This window comes from Amblyomma maculatum, chromosome 1 (assembly GCF_055883805.1).
Source record: "Amblyomma maculatum isolate TAMU_Amacu chromosome 1, ASM5588380v1, whole genome shotgun sequence".
NCBI lineage: Eukaryota > Metazoa > Arthropoda > Arachnida > Ixodida > Ixodidae > Amblyomma > Amblyomma maculatum.
Genome location: NC_139344.1, coordinates 357,157,685 through 357,171,922, shown reverse-complemented (window position 1 = coordinate 357,171,922; position 14,238 = coordinate 357,157,685). Strand labels below are relative to the sequence as shown.

Genomic DNA, 14,238 nt, shown 5'->3' with positions numbered 1-14,238 from the left:
CTGTACGCACATAAGAACGCATTATTTGCCCTGATGAAAGCGTAATGGCTTATCCTCCATTCTTCGCTTACTATGGCGGCCAATTTAAGTTAGCCACCAACTAAAAGTCGTGAGAAGGAAATTGCGAGCTCTGTCTACTTTGGTCCACACCTGTACATACAGTCTCGTCCACTTCTAGCTATAACACGGTCATTATCTTCAAAGGGTCATTGCGTCCCACCCAGCCAAGCAATAAAGCTAAGTGACGGCCAATCAATCAATCAATCAATCAATCAATCAATCAGCCTTTTATCAATCAGTCAGCACAACCTCCGCGCCCATCTGTGCTTGCATCATCTTGCTTCGATAAGCGCCCCTGTCGTATGCACTGTTGCTTTGAAAGCAGTTACTGTGTTATAGGCAGAAGTGGACGACCGTGTACGTTCTCACCTTGCTACATTGATGTCAACACATGTTAAATTTTGAACACCAATTTTGTATCTAAACCACTCTTAGAGTTTATGACAGCTTCATGTTTAATGGAAGCAAGAAATGTACTAGCGAACGTTTTGTTGCTCCACATGTCGTTCATATCCTCACGCTATGTATAGGTTCAGAAATCTTGATATCGTTGAAAGAATGCCAGCCTGCGAACCTTTTTCTAGGAGGAAGCGGACGATTTCGATGTGGTTGTTCTCAACGGCGTAGTGAAGGGGAGTCATGTTCTGCTTGTCCCTCCTGGACAGAAGCACGACGGGGTTATCCTGCGACAATACACAAGTGAGAGGAACGACTGAGTGGGCATCGAAGATACCAGAACTATGGAACAACATATCGCATAAGCAGGACTATAAAGTCAGCATACCTAACCTTCGCTGCTTATTTTAGATAACTTAAGAGTGCACTCTAATCCAGATTTCATGTCAGAACACGCAGACAAGTGCACGTTTGAATGACGGCAAAACGTTCACGTGTGCCGATTTGTCTGCGCCTTCGACCACGCACTGATTATTTTGAAATTTGAATATTACTCGCTGTTAAATGCATGAGTATAATGAGTCGTTCCTTAGAAGAAAATGAATTTTCGCGTACTAAAATGAAAACGCCCAAATTCACTATGGCTTCATTTAATTTAGCTACTTCCTATCAAGTCAACTATGAACTATACGCGTTCACAAAAGCATTGCCGTCGACGAGGGCGAGATGAGAAGAAACTGAAGGGCTACGAGTTTGTGGCAAGAGATGAATTTTCTCCCGCCCAATGCGCGCGGGTTATTATTACAGGGCTCACTGCTGTGCGCGTAGAATACCAAATTAAGGCACTTTTTTCGCGGCATATATGGTCGATGTACTTTGCAGCTGACAATATTCTTAAGCTTCCAGCAACAGGACTTCTACGCAAAATTTTAGAAGCACGAGCGATGCTCCTAACACTGTTCACACATCTTCACAGTCTAGCGCTTATTATTCACCAGGTTCGCGTCTATTTAATTTCGTTAATCACTTTCGTGATTGTCAAAAAAGTGGGCCTAACACGACAACGTACTTTAGCCTTCACGAGTGCGGAATGAGGAGCGTACTGCTGTGGTCGCTGGAAAACAGATGCGTATTTATTTGTTTTTTTTTTCTATTGCATCTCAAAACTCACAAGGTGGCAGATTACATGATTGGCTACTTTTGAAGATGTACTGTTAGCCGCAAATGTTCACGAGACGGGTGTATTGTCGAAAAAAAAAAAAGCCTTTAGTTCTGCCTGGGGATCTCTAACAAATGCGGGGAAATATTGGCTTCTTTATGCAATAATAAGAAAAAAATCAACAGCCACTGACAAAAAGGAAAGCAAAGGGGAATATTTTTTCTTTTTATGAATGTAAGCAGTAATTAGTTACAATTAATCGATTAATTATTTCTTCACATTTATGAAAAGGAAGAACATTTAATTATACTTTTCCTTGAATTGGTTGGCTGTTGGGTTCTTTCTTACGCGCCTCGCAACCTAGTCGCATGTCATTGCTACCAGCCGGTGCAGAGTGCGCATCTCATCCGACCTTGACATATCTCGGGCGACTGAATTGTAAAACCGCGCCGAAATAAACATTTTCCCGCTGGCTCACGTCCCGTGAACGTTTGTGGCCGATAGTACAAACCACACTGTCAGTCAATCACTATAAGCGTGGAAGACCACCCCATCAGAGCGGGTGACGCTTGCCTCCTTGAGTATCTGTTCGCTGAGCAGCCGCACGGCTTGCAGGCTTCCTTCTTTGGCGGCGATGTGTAGCGGCGTGAGGCCCTTCTTGTCCACAGCGTGGATGTTGGCACCGTGGCTGAGCAGCAGTCGCACCACCTCTGCGTCGCCCAACGTGGCCGCGTTGTGCAGTGCGGTGCGGCCCTGCTTGTCCGTCACCTGCACGCGACGCACTCACTTCAGGATGCCCAAAGGGCTGCCGATGGCAATTCCACACCGTTTTCCCCCTAGTAAAATATGACAGTTTGGCTCTTTCAGGACTGCGATGATGTGCGTTGCGCACCAAAACAACTCACTTATTCTTGGAAAAATAGGATTCACCGAGGAAATGTTTCTTTTTCGGACTTGAATTTGAGCCCGGGACGTAAAGACCGAGAATGACTCCAGGATCACTGTTTTGAAGTGAACAGCCGAGAAGCGTGGCACGAAAAACGTAAAGAATTGTGTTGATGTCAAAGCAGTTTTCTGGAGAAAACAGCCGGTGCCACAAGTACCGGTGTTTCGTTATTCAACCTGATCCACTCATAAAACGTTTCCTTTTCAGTGAAAGCAGCCTCCTTGCCATTACGACGGGACAATTATTAAAACTTGGAAGTTCTTTTCTTTTCTCTCTTTAGTCCCCGTCTTTCCACGCCGCGCCTATATCCTACCAACGCAGTTATTCACTCATTACGGTCGGGTAATTATTAAAACTTGGAGTTTTGTGTGCTCTTTCTTTTAGTCAACGTCTTTCCTTGTCACGACTATCCCCCGGAGAAATTAGGTCACTTCAGTTTGCCCTTAGTGTCTCCTCAATGGGCCATAAGGCTAGGATAAAAGTTCATGCCACAGCCGCCTTTCAACTGGTGCGCTTCAGCAGATACCTCAGAACATGAAAGTTTTTCCCCCTCAGTAGAGTAGCAAAGGATTCCTTTGACAAAGAGCAGAATAAGTGGTCGCAGACTTCAGATGCAACTCTTTCGCCTACTTATCCCTACGCACTTAATTCAATCCGACAGTGTTCAAGTGCTCCAAAGAGTTATTACAGATTATAGTGGACATTGTCTCCTTGACTAAGGCCCAGCTGCTCTAGACGTTCACCAACTTGCGTCATCTGTTAAACGCCAGCAGTGGACACGTAACTCAGCAGAGATATTTTACCGCGTGATTTTCAGAAAACTGGACAGCTGCGAGAGATTCTACGCGAACATGATATTTATCGCTGTAGATCCTTCCTCATCGTTGCTAATTCTGACCTTAGCTTTTATCCCAGGTGACCCACCAGAATTTCTGATAAATAAAATTCACTATATATATATATATATATATATATATATATATATATATATATATATATATATATATATATATATATATATAAGCAAACATCAATGAAATGCTGCCCGCGCCTAAGGGAGCTCTTTCGGATGGGCATAGAAAATCATGAGATTTACTGAACATTCGAAAGTGCCACTATGATTTTGAGCATTCAACGCCATTCGCAAGATGTGACAGCGTTGCAAGCCTGAAGCGCGTGTCCGGAATTACTGAGCTTGCGGACGTCGAAAGTGGCACTAAGATACATTAGTGCGGCCAGTGCTAACAAGGAGGGCCATTTGAAAGCGTTAGGTCCAGAATAAGTTCCGTATAACTGAAGTCTGTGCAATGCGGCGTTATGAAATTGACAGGCCAGGAGATCTTAACTGATTTACAGGACGTGAATTGTCATAACTCCCTTCGGTCTTTTTCATCTCAGCGGTAGTATTAATTTTTGATTAACTGTGCTCTTACACATATATGCTCCTCCAAGTTCATCCAACCAGTTTCCTAAAAATGAATTATCGCCATTTTATGTTTAGTTTTATGTATCTCCAGCCTCATGCCGCTAGGCGGGTCAAAGTGGTCTCATCGCCGTGGTGAGAGCGCTCACCTCTTTGTCGACGCTGGTGTAGGGTAGCAAGCAGCGCACCACGTGACTGTTGCCCGAAAGGGCTGCGTGGTGCAGCGGAGTCATGCCCCAGGCGTCGATGGCGTTGGCGCCTGTGCCCAGGGCAGACATCAGGGTCTGGATCACCAGCGACGCCGAGTCCTCGCATGCCAAGATGATGCTCTGCGTCGTCATATGGTCCAACAAGCGTTCACAAGTGTTTTTCAAAAATTGCACTATAAGCCTGTAATGGGCACCTTACTCATTCAACTACTTTCGCAACGAGTAGGAGAAAAAAAGACAGAATAAACCATAGTGTTTTCCGACTTCTAAACTATTTTTGAAGAATACCTGCTTATTATGCCCGCATGACAGTATAATTACGTATGGTTAGGTTATTTAGTTATGTAAATTCAATTAAGAGGATTTTATATCAAACATTTTGAGTTTCTGGTTCAGGAAAGCTGTCATACTGATGAACACTAAACTATATTGTGCAAATTTAAGTGCCCTTCTCGGCATGTTTTCTTCAGTCCTTTACTGGAGCTTTGAATTCTCTACGTTTACATAAGTATTTCCCTTTATTTACTTCCATGCAGAAAACACAAATTTTATTGAGTGTTTTATTAATTTGTTTTAGTATTGCGTGTTTTCTGATATCCAGTGTTGCTAGTATTGACTGTCTGTTCTGCATCTTTGGCACCACGAGGGGAATTTTTCTCACATCTGTAAGGTTATAAGTTTTATCGAAGTTGTCGTCAGGTGTCGATAACGAGGGTGTCGTATCCCTCTGCAGTCGAAGTAGAGGTAGTCGATAGCTTTTTTCCCAAGTGTGAGGTCAGTTTTAAAAACGGAGCGTAACTGAAAACGTTGGCTTCGCTTAACCTTTTCCAAGTGCGCACATACAGAGCTACACAAACCCTATGCGACCCTGCTAGCAACATCTACCACTGGGCCCTTTCACAACGGTCGATATTATGGCATGCAGAGTCTACAGAACGAAAATAATGTCTGCGTCAAATAGCTTCAAGAATTGAATTATAGGAAAGTGGTAAGAAAATATGGTGAATTTAAAATATATTCAAACCGCACTGACCAGTGGAAGTTCAAAATAAAGAGTGTGGGAAGGTTTTTCTGTATTTTATATTCTACACAGGGAGTTGAGGAAAACAATATTATTGAAGTAATGATTTGGCAAGAAAGCAGTCCTTTCCACCCTCTTGGGATCGTTTGTTTTAGAAACTGTGAGCAGTGATTTGACCTGTGCAAAATTAGGCTGCGCCGCGAAAATAACAAGGGGAATCGCGAGTGATGGGAAGGCACAGAATGGTCCTGAAATCAAGGAGGTCTTACCCTTCTCTTCTCCGGCCGTACAAACTTGGCCACGTAGTGCAATGGTGTGAAGCCCATCTTGTCCTTCACATTTGGATCTAAAGGAACAATTAGGCGCAGATTTCAGGAGATAAAATATATAAGCAGTGACATCATATAATGACGACCATTATTCTGACCAACTGTTTATTCATTGCTTTCTTGTGCAAGCGCTGAGGAAGGCCTCGAGCGAGAGATATACCAGAAAACGCAGCTGAGCAGCCTTATCCGTGACAGTTTATATTTATTAACCTGAACTAGCAATAAACGGACTTTATCTTAGTGTAGTGCCACCCAAAGAACGAAACATTACTTACAAAGTACCTCCATCGCAGCGCATTTTGCAGTCCACTCCTGTCGGTATAAAGCATGTAGAGCTCCACAGCCATAATTTCGTATAACAAGCACTCAAGTGACGTCACGGGCACCATTCTGAATGTGGTGCAGAACACAGCTTCAGCAGTGCAAGCCGGAGCAGATAGTGATAAGCCGGAGATATATATATATATATATATATATATATATATATATATATATATATATAAGATGAGGTAGGGGCGCACAAACGAAAACAAAGGTTTATTTCCGACGTTTCGGCCGGGCCCCGGCCGAAACGTCGGAAATAAACCTTTGTTTTCGTATATATATATATATATATATATATATATATATATATATATATATATATATATATATATATATATGAAGGAAAGAAGCCAATAGTCGGCGAGGCCAAGGAAAGCGTTGGGGATGGTACTTTTATGTCTTTTTTTTTTTTTTAATGTTTGCTTAGATAATCACAGAAATTAGTAATGTAATCTGTTTAGGGGAAAGATAATTCCCCACCATCGGCACGTTGTTTTTTCTTCTACTTTGTGTTTAATTATCTTTCCCCTAAACAGATTACATTACTAATTTCTGTGATTATCTAAGCAAACATTAAAAAAAAAAGACATAAAAGTACCATCCCCAACGCTTTCCTTGGCCTCGCCGACTATTGGCTTCTTTCCTTCATGTATTATAATGAGCACCCTCATTTCCCCTTAATTGATATATATATATATATATATATATATATATATATATATATATATATATATACGATATATATATATATATATACGATACGGTTTTCGTATATATATATATATATATATATGTCTGCGGTCTTTCGCCGTGCTTCACGCCCCACAAAATGGCTACCATTCCGACGGGCGGGATAACTTCCTATACTGCTGGTAACGTATACGCTTGTACAGCACTCATCGCCAGTTATCATTTTATAAGATAGTTTTACTTTAATCTTGTGAGCTTCATAATTGACGCCATGTAATAAATCCTGAGAGCATGAATAAGCAACAAAAACTGCACAAGGGCTTGACAAGGGTGCAGTTGTGAAATCCCCTCTAAGTTCACCGAACGACGACAACTGCTGAGAATGCCGCGAATACCTAAAAGGATAAGAGAACAATAAGATATGCAAGCTCGTGACACAGACAAAAGCAAGCATGATAAGGTAGCTGTAGAAACCCAGCTATGAGTTCGCTTATAGTGTAATTTTTCCTCCTATCTTTTCTGACCCCTGATTGCACATCGCTGCAGACAGGAAGACAAGAAAACCTATATACGCATTAAATTTGTGAAGCCTAGTTAGGCTTATGCACATAATTATCGGACGCTAAAGAAAGAGATACGCCTTTTGTTCCTTTGTCAAAGACAAAAGTGGAGGAGGAGGAAGATGAGGAGGAGGAAAGGCAGGGAGGTTAACCGGTAAAAGAAACTGGTTTGCTATTCTGCACTGGGAGAAGGGGGTGAGTGGATATAAAAGTGGTGGGTAAGAGAGGGATGGGTGAAGTGGGTACAGTCACATCAAAGCCATATCACGTCACGTCACATCACGTCACAATCATATCACGTCACATAACAGCAAGGTCACAACCTATCGATCAGGCCCGTGGTTGTCATGAAGCGGAGCAGTGCCTGAGAGGCTTTCACCACCAACAATCGCCGCGGCCAGTGACCTAGAATCTTGATTTCAAACAGTGGGCGTCCATCTAGACGCTCCAGCGCATGGCAGAGACACTGTCTTTCTGCACGGTATATGGGGCACTCATAAAAGCCAGCAGTATTTTGTCTTTTAGAACGCGACTCTTAAGTGCCCGTTCGGTTGTCGAGCTGCGTCGCCCTTGTCGGTGTAACCGAACGAAAGAGTCACGAGCCGAAGAGAGAGAGATAGAGAGAGAGAGAGAAAACATTATTGTCGGGAGTAGAGTTATATTTTTCAGAAGAGAAAGGAGAGCCCAGAGCTCGGCACAGCTCGCTTGTGGCTTTTCTTTTACTTATCGGAAATTATCTTGACTGGTGAGAAAAAATATAGTGTGCTTTGTACCTGCGCATGTGTATGTAAGAGCATCTTTCATATTCTTTGCCTCTAAATGTCGCAAAAACGCTTACATAAGTAAGCTCAAATTTTGCATGAGGAAGTATCCTAATCTTTCTTCGAATTTGTTGAAAGGTAGCACTGTTTAATCGACATGCACCAGAAAAGTTACTATAGTCCTTTTTTTCTCTGCACGAAACAACAACCTAGCCCAATACGATAGATATTTCATGGTTAGGCTCACGAGAGTTCTCTTTCGTTTGCCGCTGAAGTTATTGCTGTTCTGTTTCTGCTTACAAGACGTCACGAGCAGGGACGGTGCTTCGTCATTGTTCAAAAAAAGAACTATTTGTATCGATTCGGTGACTTCAAAAGCAGCGCTTAAATCGTATGCAAGGAGTCAAGATTTGACTTGCAAAAGCATTTGAATAATACGTTTCTTCATTGTGCTTGCCAGTGTCCTTACTCCGTTTAACGAGGCAAAGGAGACAATAACGTCATGCTGGCCATCAATATGCGCAACAATAAATGCGGCTATTGTTTTCTACCAGCGTGTCACGTTTTTCTCTGCCTTTCACACTGTGGAAGGTCTTGAAACAAACTCGTCCTAGCCATCCTCATCGAGCCACCACTGTGAACGAAAAAGAACGCGCGCGAAAGTTGCTACCTATAACCAGCAGGGATGCCAAGTTGGCGAAGGTCAAGCAAGACCTGTTACGCGAAATACGGTGTGAGAAAAAGCGGATTACGTGCTCGCGTTTCACCGAGATGGTGGTATAATGCAATGTAAATGTAAACGTGGGTTCATTTGCTTATCGCGTGTTTCAGAGATCTTTCACTGGCAGTACTTTTTGATGCGCATGCCGAATCTGGGAATATGCAAATTTTAAAGTGGTGCGTGAAGCCTTCGTACGCTATAGTCTTAACACGGGAAGTTTTCCTTAAGAGGCACATTTACACTCACCCTGTGCATATAGGATTTGCAGTGCATAAGTCTCTTTCAGAAGTCACTGGAACTTTTACGAAGCGTTTTTAAGAATGCAGAAAAAAAAGCACATATATGGTATTGGTGCCATTTTCTTAGCGTCTATAGCGATCTTGGCTTTAAAGTTGTGTTGCTGCATGCAACAAGCGCGCTTTAATATCTTCTTTCATCTCCGTCAGGCATCTCAGCCTTTTTTTACATATCATAATACAGCTATATTTAGCAGTTAAGAATTGTGCTGTTGTTACAAATCATGTGTATAATTTCACTAAACCCCATTCAGCTGGCGTACCACGTAGGCATTCCATTTTCATTTCTGAAGCAACTTGTTTTGCGAATCATTCTCACCACGTGCAATGGTGATGTGGTAACATTTACGAATTCATTTGATAAGTGACAAAATTTTTACTTTGCTTTCCCCCTTATCTCACCCTTTAGCTATTCCTTTCCAACTCCATGGCTATCAAGAAACGACCAACATTTCCCATACATTAACGAAAATTTGCTTCTTGAGCGTATACTAAAGAATATCAGCGATGAAGAGCAAAGCCGCTTACGATGACTCATACCAAATGATTCAACGGGTAATTCACAAAAGAAAGAGATGCCCATAACGACGAAAGCCTGCGAATAAAAATCCCGTTGCAGTTGTGCTCTCAAAAGGGTTTGCAAGCTTCCCTGTGCAGACTGTGTGAACATTCTCCGCTATCAAAACCCTAGCATCGGCCTTTCGTTTCTGCTCCTATTCGCCGTTTGCTAACGAATCGGACCATTTCTTTTCTAACAGACCGAGTTTCAGGGAGCTTTTTTGGTTTCTGTGGCTGTATTTGGGAGACTACGCGATGAAATAGATCACCCAGAAAAGGTATTGTACGCACATAATGACTACTGCGCAAAGAAAATATCCAGAACGCACAAATCGAAAAAACAATTCCAAGACGTTCTCCTTCCTTGTGGCTTATTCATGCATGATGAACTACGCAGCTTGGAGTACATATCCAGCGCTTATGCCCTTCTGACATTTTCGATGTCAATAAAATAATAAATGCGTTTCAAAAAGGAGGAAAATGCTTGGGGCATACTATGTAGTTATTGCTACGTGAAGAGCCAAAAGTCAATTTATTCCTGGAAAAAAAAAACAAGTCAGCACACAAGCTACGTAGACACCCTTCCTACGGTGGATGAAGATGACTCAAGGGGTATAGCGGAAGGGAACAATGACGCTTCCCAGACTAAAACTCACAGAGTTGAGAATTGGGTTCATATGGCCGCCTGTGTACGTTTAATAGCCAGGACCTCAGTTATAACGAAAGTATTCATTAGGAATGAATAATATAGTGCACGGTATTTTTTGAAGTTACTAACCCTCAGTTGGAGGTGAACTTACCAGCCCCATATGTGAGCAGCATATCCAGGATGGCGGGGTTCTTGACCTTGACTGCCTGGTGCAGCAGGGATGCCCCGGTGTTCTTGTCGCGGTCATTGACCTTCAGCCTCCGTATAGTGTCGCTCAGGTCTTCGAGGTAGTGGCTCAGGACGGCATCTTTGCCCTCCGCGATCGCCTGCACCCCGTGCAGCAGTGGTCGTATCTTTATGGCACCGCGACACTTTCCAACGAGACCCGGCCTCAAAGGCGCGTTGCCGGGAATGAGCGTGTAAAAGAGGTCAGGGTAATAAGGCAGTCGAGAAAGTGCTTCCTCGCGGGTATTTCATCGTATGGAAGGCACTTCCTGCAGTACATTAAATGGGGGACTTGTTTGGAAAAGCTGGAAACTGAAGCAGGCCAAACTGCAGTCTGAGACCAGCGATCCCAGCCAGACGGGAGCGCTAGGCGACGGCCGTGCATTGTTGTGTTGTGATTTGTTGTGCCCTTAAATATGGCCATGCGGCTCGAACATAAGCGATTCTTCTTTACACTATAAATAAATTCGTAACTTGAAATATAAAGCAGGCTTTATAACAACTCAGATATAGCACCTTTCCTTTAGGCTTATCGCGACCTAATAGATATTCCATAAGAATATATTGCATAAACAAAGCTTTCAAGGCGAAGTGTTGACAGGCTCGCCTACTGGGGTATGGTGCAGCCTAGACATTCTAGGGTTTTTGAAAATAATATGAACCCTTTGACCGCCGTTTGACTCTTGGATCATTGTGTTTCTTTAGCAGGTAAAGAAGTAGGCATTATCTCAAGCTTACATGGTTGCCGCAAGGGTGACGCAAGTTCGCGTTTTCCCCGTAGAATATTAGGAGGCTGCTGATTACGTTTTGGGTATAGCCGCAATAGCAGCCATATTGGGCGCAGAAGAAAGAGAAAGTAGCGGGGACAGTTCATCCCCGCACATTCAGTATCAATTTAATTAACAGCGTCACAGGCTCCCGTTTCCAAATTCTCTTTGCAGATCCTCTTTCGCCTACATTGGCGTTGCTGTATATACTCGCACATATATTTAGTGTACAGTCTTATGTGAAAGCCTACTCGACATAGATACAAAGCCCCCAATAACCAGGCTGTGCGAAAGTACCCGAGTGACCTAGGAGCAGTGTATACCTACGATCCAAGGGCCCTGTAATGCTGATCTTGATCTCACCTTCCCATCTGAAAGGAAATACCTGAATCGGTCATATAGTATGGCTGTGTTATGTCAGGCAGCACTACGACCTCAATGTACGACCATGTAAGCCACTTGTTACCACCTACCTGAGTCATGCCGTGATTTTTCGCTCACAATGGCGACAAAGGATTTTCCGTGGGGTCTTACCGGCTTTAAAATGTTAGTGAGTGAGTGAGTGAGTGAGTGAGTGAGTGAGTGAGTGAGTGAGTGAGTGAGTGAGTGAGTGAGTGAGTGAGTGAGTGAGTGAGTGAGTGAGTGAGTGAGTGAGTGAGTGAGTGAGTGAGTGAGTGAGTGAGTGAGTGAGTGAGTGAGTGAGTGAGTGAGTGAGTGAGTGAGTGAGTGAGTGAGTGAGTGAGTGAGTGAGTGAACGAACGAACCAACGATCAGATGGGCGGATATTAAAATAAATCCCAAACATTCCAACGCTCTCGCATGTTTAGGCCCTGAAGGACAACTTTTACACCATTCTTGTGAATGCTTAAAAGACCAGCAAAACAACAGCTTTGTTACCTCATTTCCTCACCCCATATGTCCAGAATCGCAATGTAAATGGGTTGTCGGCAAACCAGAATAAAGAAAAGCACAGCCCTGTCTGCTACACGTGGACAGCTAAGAACAGCCCGACAGAAGACGACACGCGGGTGGCTAAACGCATCACTGTGCCCAAGACAAGAATTCTCAACAGCTAAGATTACAATTCCTTATTACGCGCGTCATGTTCGCCACAATAACCACACAAACTTGCAACAGACTACCCTACGATTCTTGGCATCACTATCACCTCTTTTAGTTATCCCCTGCCTCCGCCCACGGAATACCGACTGTTAACAATCACTTTACACCAAACTACCCATGTTAAGCAAGCTCAATTGAAATTACATTGAAGGGCTTGATAAGAAGGCAGCGAAGTGTTTCTAAAAAAAGGAGGGCCACAATCCAAAGTTTCGCGGAAGCCAAGGGTCAAACCTGGAAGAGGTCCATGTTGGGCACCGACTTGGTAGACCTGAGGGGTAGATGCATAGCCAGAAGCGACGGTTGTCGCTTGGGAAAGAGTGGCATGGCTTCGCCTAGCCCTCTCAGGGCCGAACACGCCCACCAGTACGAGTTGTTGCACAAGACGTGGGCAAGGGCACTGCACCGGTGGTCGAGCCACCAAAACTCATAGCATCAGCTGCGGAGGCGACAAAGCCATTCTGTCGAACGTTCCGCCGATGAGTCGTCGCTATGCGCACCTAGCCGCCGCTCGCAGTGGAAGGCGTATCCACACGCAGAGATGGCACGTACACAAAGAGATTACCGAGCCCACGGAAGCGGCGAATGCTTTTCCCCAAGTGTGACGATAACGATGCATGTTAGCTCGTCGAGCTGCGTGGGAGTCGAGAGAGAGAGCGGCGATGAGATAACGGTGCTGCTGGAAGCAACGCTGTGCGAGATAATACCGCACGAGGCCCATCAGTAGACGTCAAGAAGACGCAGTGAAAAAAGAAAGTCGAGAAAATGGGGACCTCTAGCAAATCGCTTCCGAACGTGTTGCGAAGCGGAGCCATGCAAAGGCGCTAGAGGCAAGTGAGGAGGTATTGAGCAATCGCGATCTAGTGAGAAGAAGACGCCGCTGAATAAAAGATAAGCCACGGCGATCATTTGGCAAGCGATATTCTATTTATATATTTTTCTCTTGCGCCTCAAGGTGATATTCAACACATCAAAAACATTTTGATTAGGGATACCGTTAAGTGAGCAAAGGTAGCGACTCAGAGAAAGAACCCGTTGAAATTCATAAAACAGATACATGCTCTAAAATTTGGATGTATAAGCAAATAAAAGAGTAGTTTAATTTACAGAGGTGGCTAAACAAATTTCTTTTTTTTTTCTACTTTCGACGTACATTTGGGTAAAAAGAAAAACAGGCAGTGAGGCTATTGGAACAGAAGGAAAAGAAGAAAAAGCTATCTTCACTTGTGCGTCGCAGCAGGACTAATGATTTCTGACTCTAGCGTAGCGGTCCAACGTGTACTTCTCTTTAGGAATATGGTCTATTCTTTTTATGTGGCCGGGCATGGGGTGCGATCACAAGTATATTCTTGCGATTACACAAGTTTCAGTCTGAGTGCGTAAACAAACAGGATCTAACGGTTTGAGGTTACTTACGCTTTTGTTTTATTATTCACAGTCACGTCTAGTCACGCTGCAAAATATTTTATGCTGGCACAGGACCGGCTGCAGAAGACGAAAAATTCTACAGCGCGTGACGGGCTTCAAGATTGTGTTCAATCTTTTTTGTATTATCTTTCCCGAGACAATTCTTCCCGGTCGTCCACCACATATTGTTCAAAAGTTGAATATCAGGTCACATTGTGTGGCAAGTCGTAAAGAAGAACAGAGGGTGCAAATAATATAACAACACACAGTATAGTAAGCACACCCCTCTTTTAAAGGATTATCACGTTTGGTGGCGAGATAAATGGCGTTGCCGACGCGCGGCCTTGGCAATAGGCGATGGCGCTGTCACTATAGCTTGACGGTATAAAAACTGTCTCGTTCCCGTCGAGGAACCAACGGAAGCACAAAAAACTGCTCAAGTAAGGCGCCCGTCTAGCCCGCCCGCTGGTAGGAGAATACTCGACAAGCTGGGATTGAAGGTGAACCCTTGAAAGATCCCAAGAAACATCCGAATGAGGATCACCATCAAACCTCTCCTCCACGATGAACCCTCACACGCATCAACGTCGAACAGAAGCACGAGCTAAGAGCCTAAAT

General features: G+C 43.7%; 1 protein-coding gene across 1 annotated transcript in view; it reads right to left on the bottom strand.

Moving 5' to 3' along the window:
- Positions 1 to 12,793, bottom strand: part of LOC146207908 (transient receptor potential cation channel subfamily A member 1 homolog) — a 31,931-nt gene extending 19,138 nt beyond the window's left edge. Inside the window, exons 1-6 of the mRNA XM_084591547.1 lie at positions 12,448 to 12,793; positions 10,254 to 10,428; positions 5,484 to 5,560; positions 4,134 to 4,313; positions 2,189 to 2,383; positions 635 to 743 (exon numbers count right to left, since the gene is read on the bottom strand). Of these exons, the coding sequence (XP_084447673.1) occupies positions 635 to 743; positions 2,189 to 2,383; positions 4,134 to 4,313; positions 5,484 to 5,560; positions 10,254 to 10,428; positions 12,448 to 12,540 (829 nt within the window). The 5' untranslated portion in view covers positions 12,541 to 12,793. The remainder of the gene's footprint in view (positions 1 to 634; positions 744 to 2,188; positions 2,384 to 4,133; positions 4,314 to 5,483; positions 5,561 to 10,253; positions 10,429 to 12,447) is intronic.
- Positions 12,794 to 14,238: the final 1,445 nt, after the last annotated feature.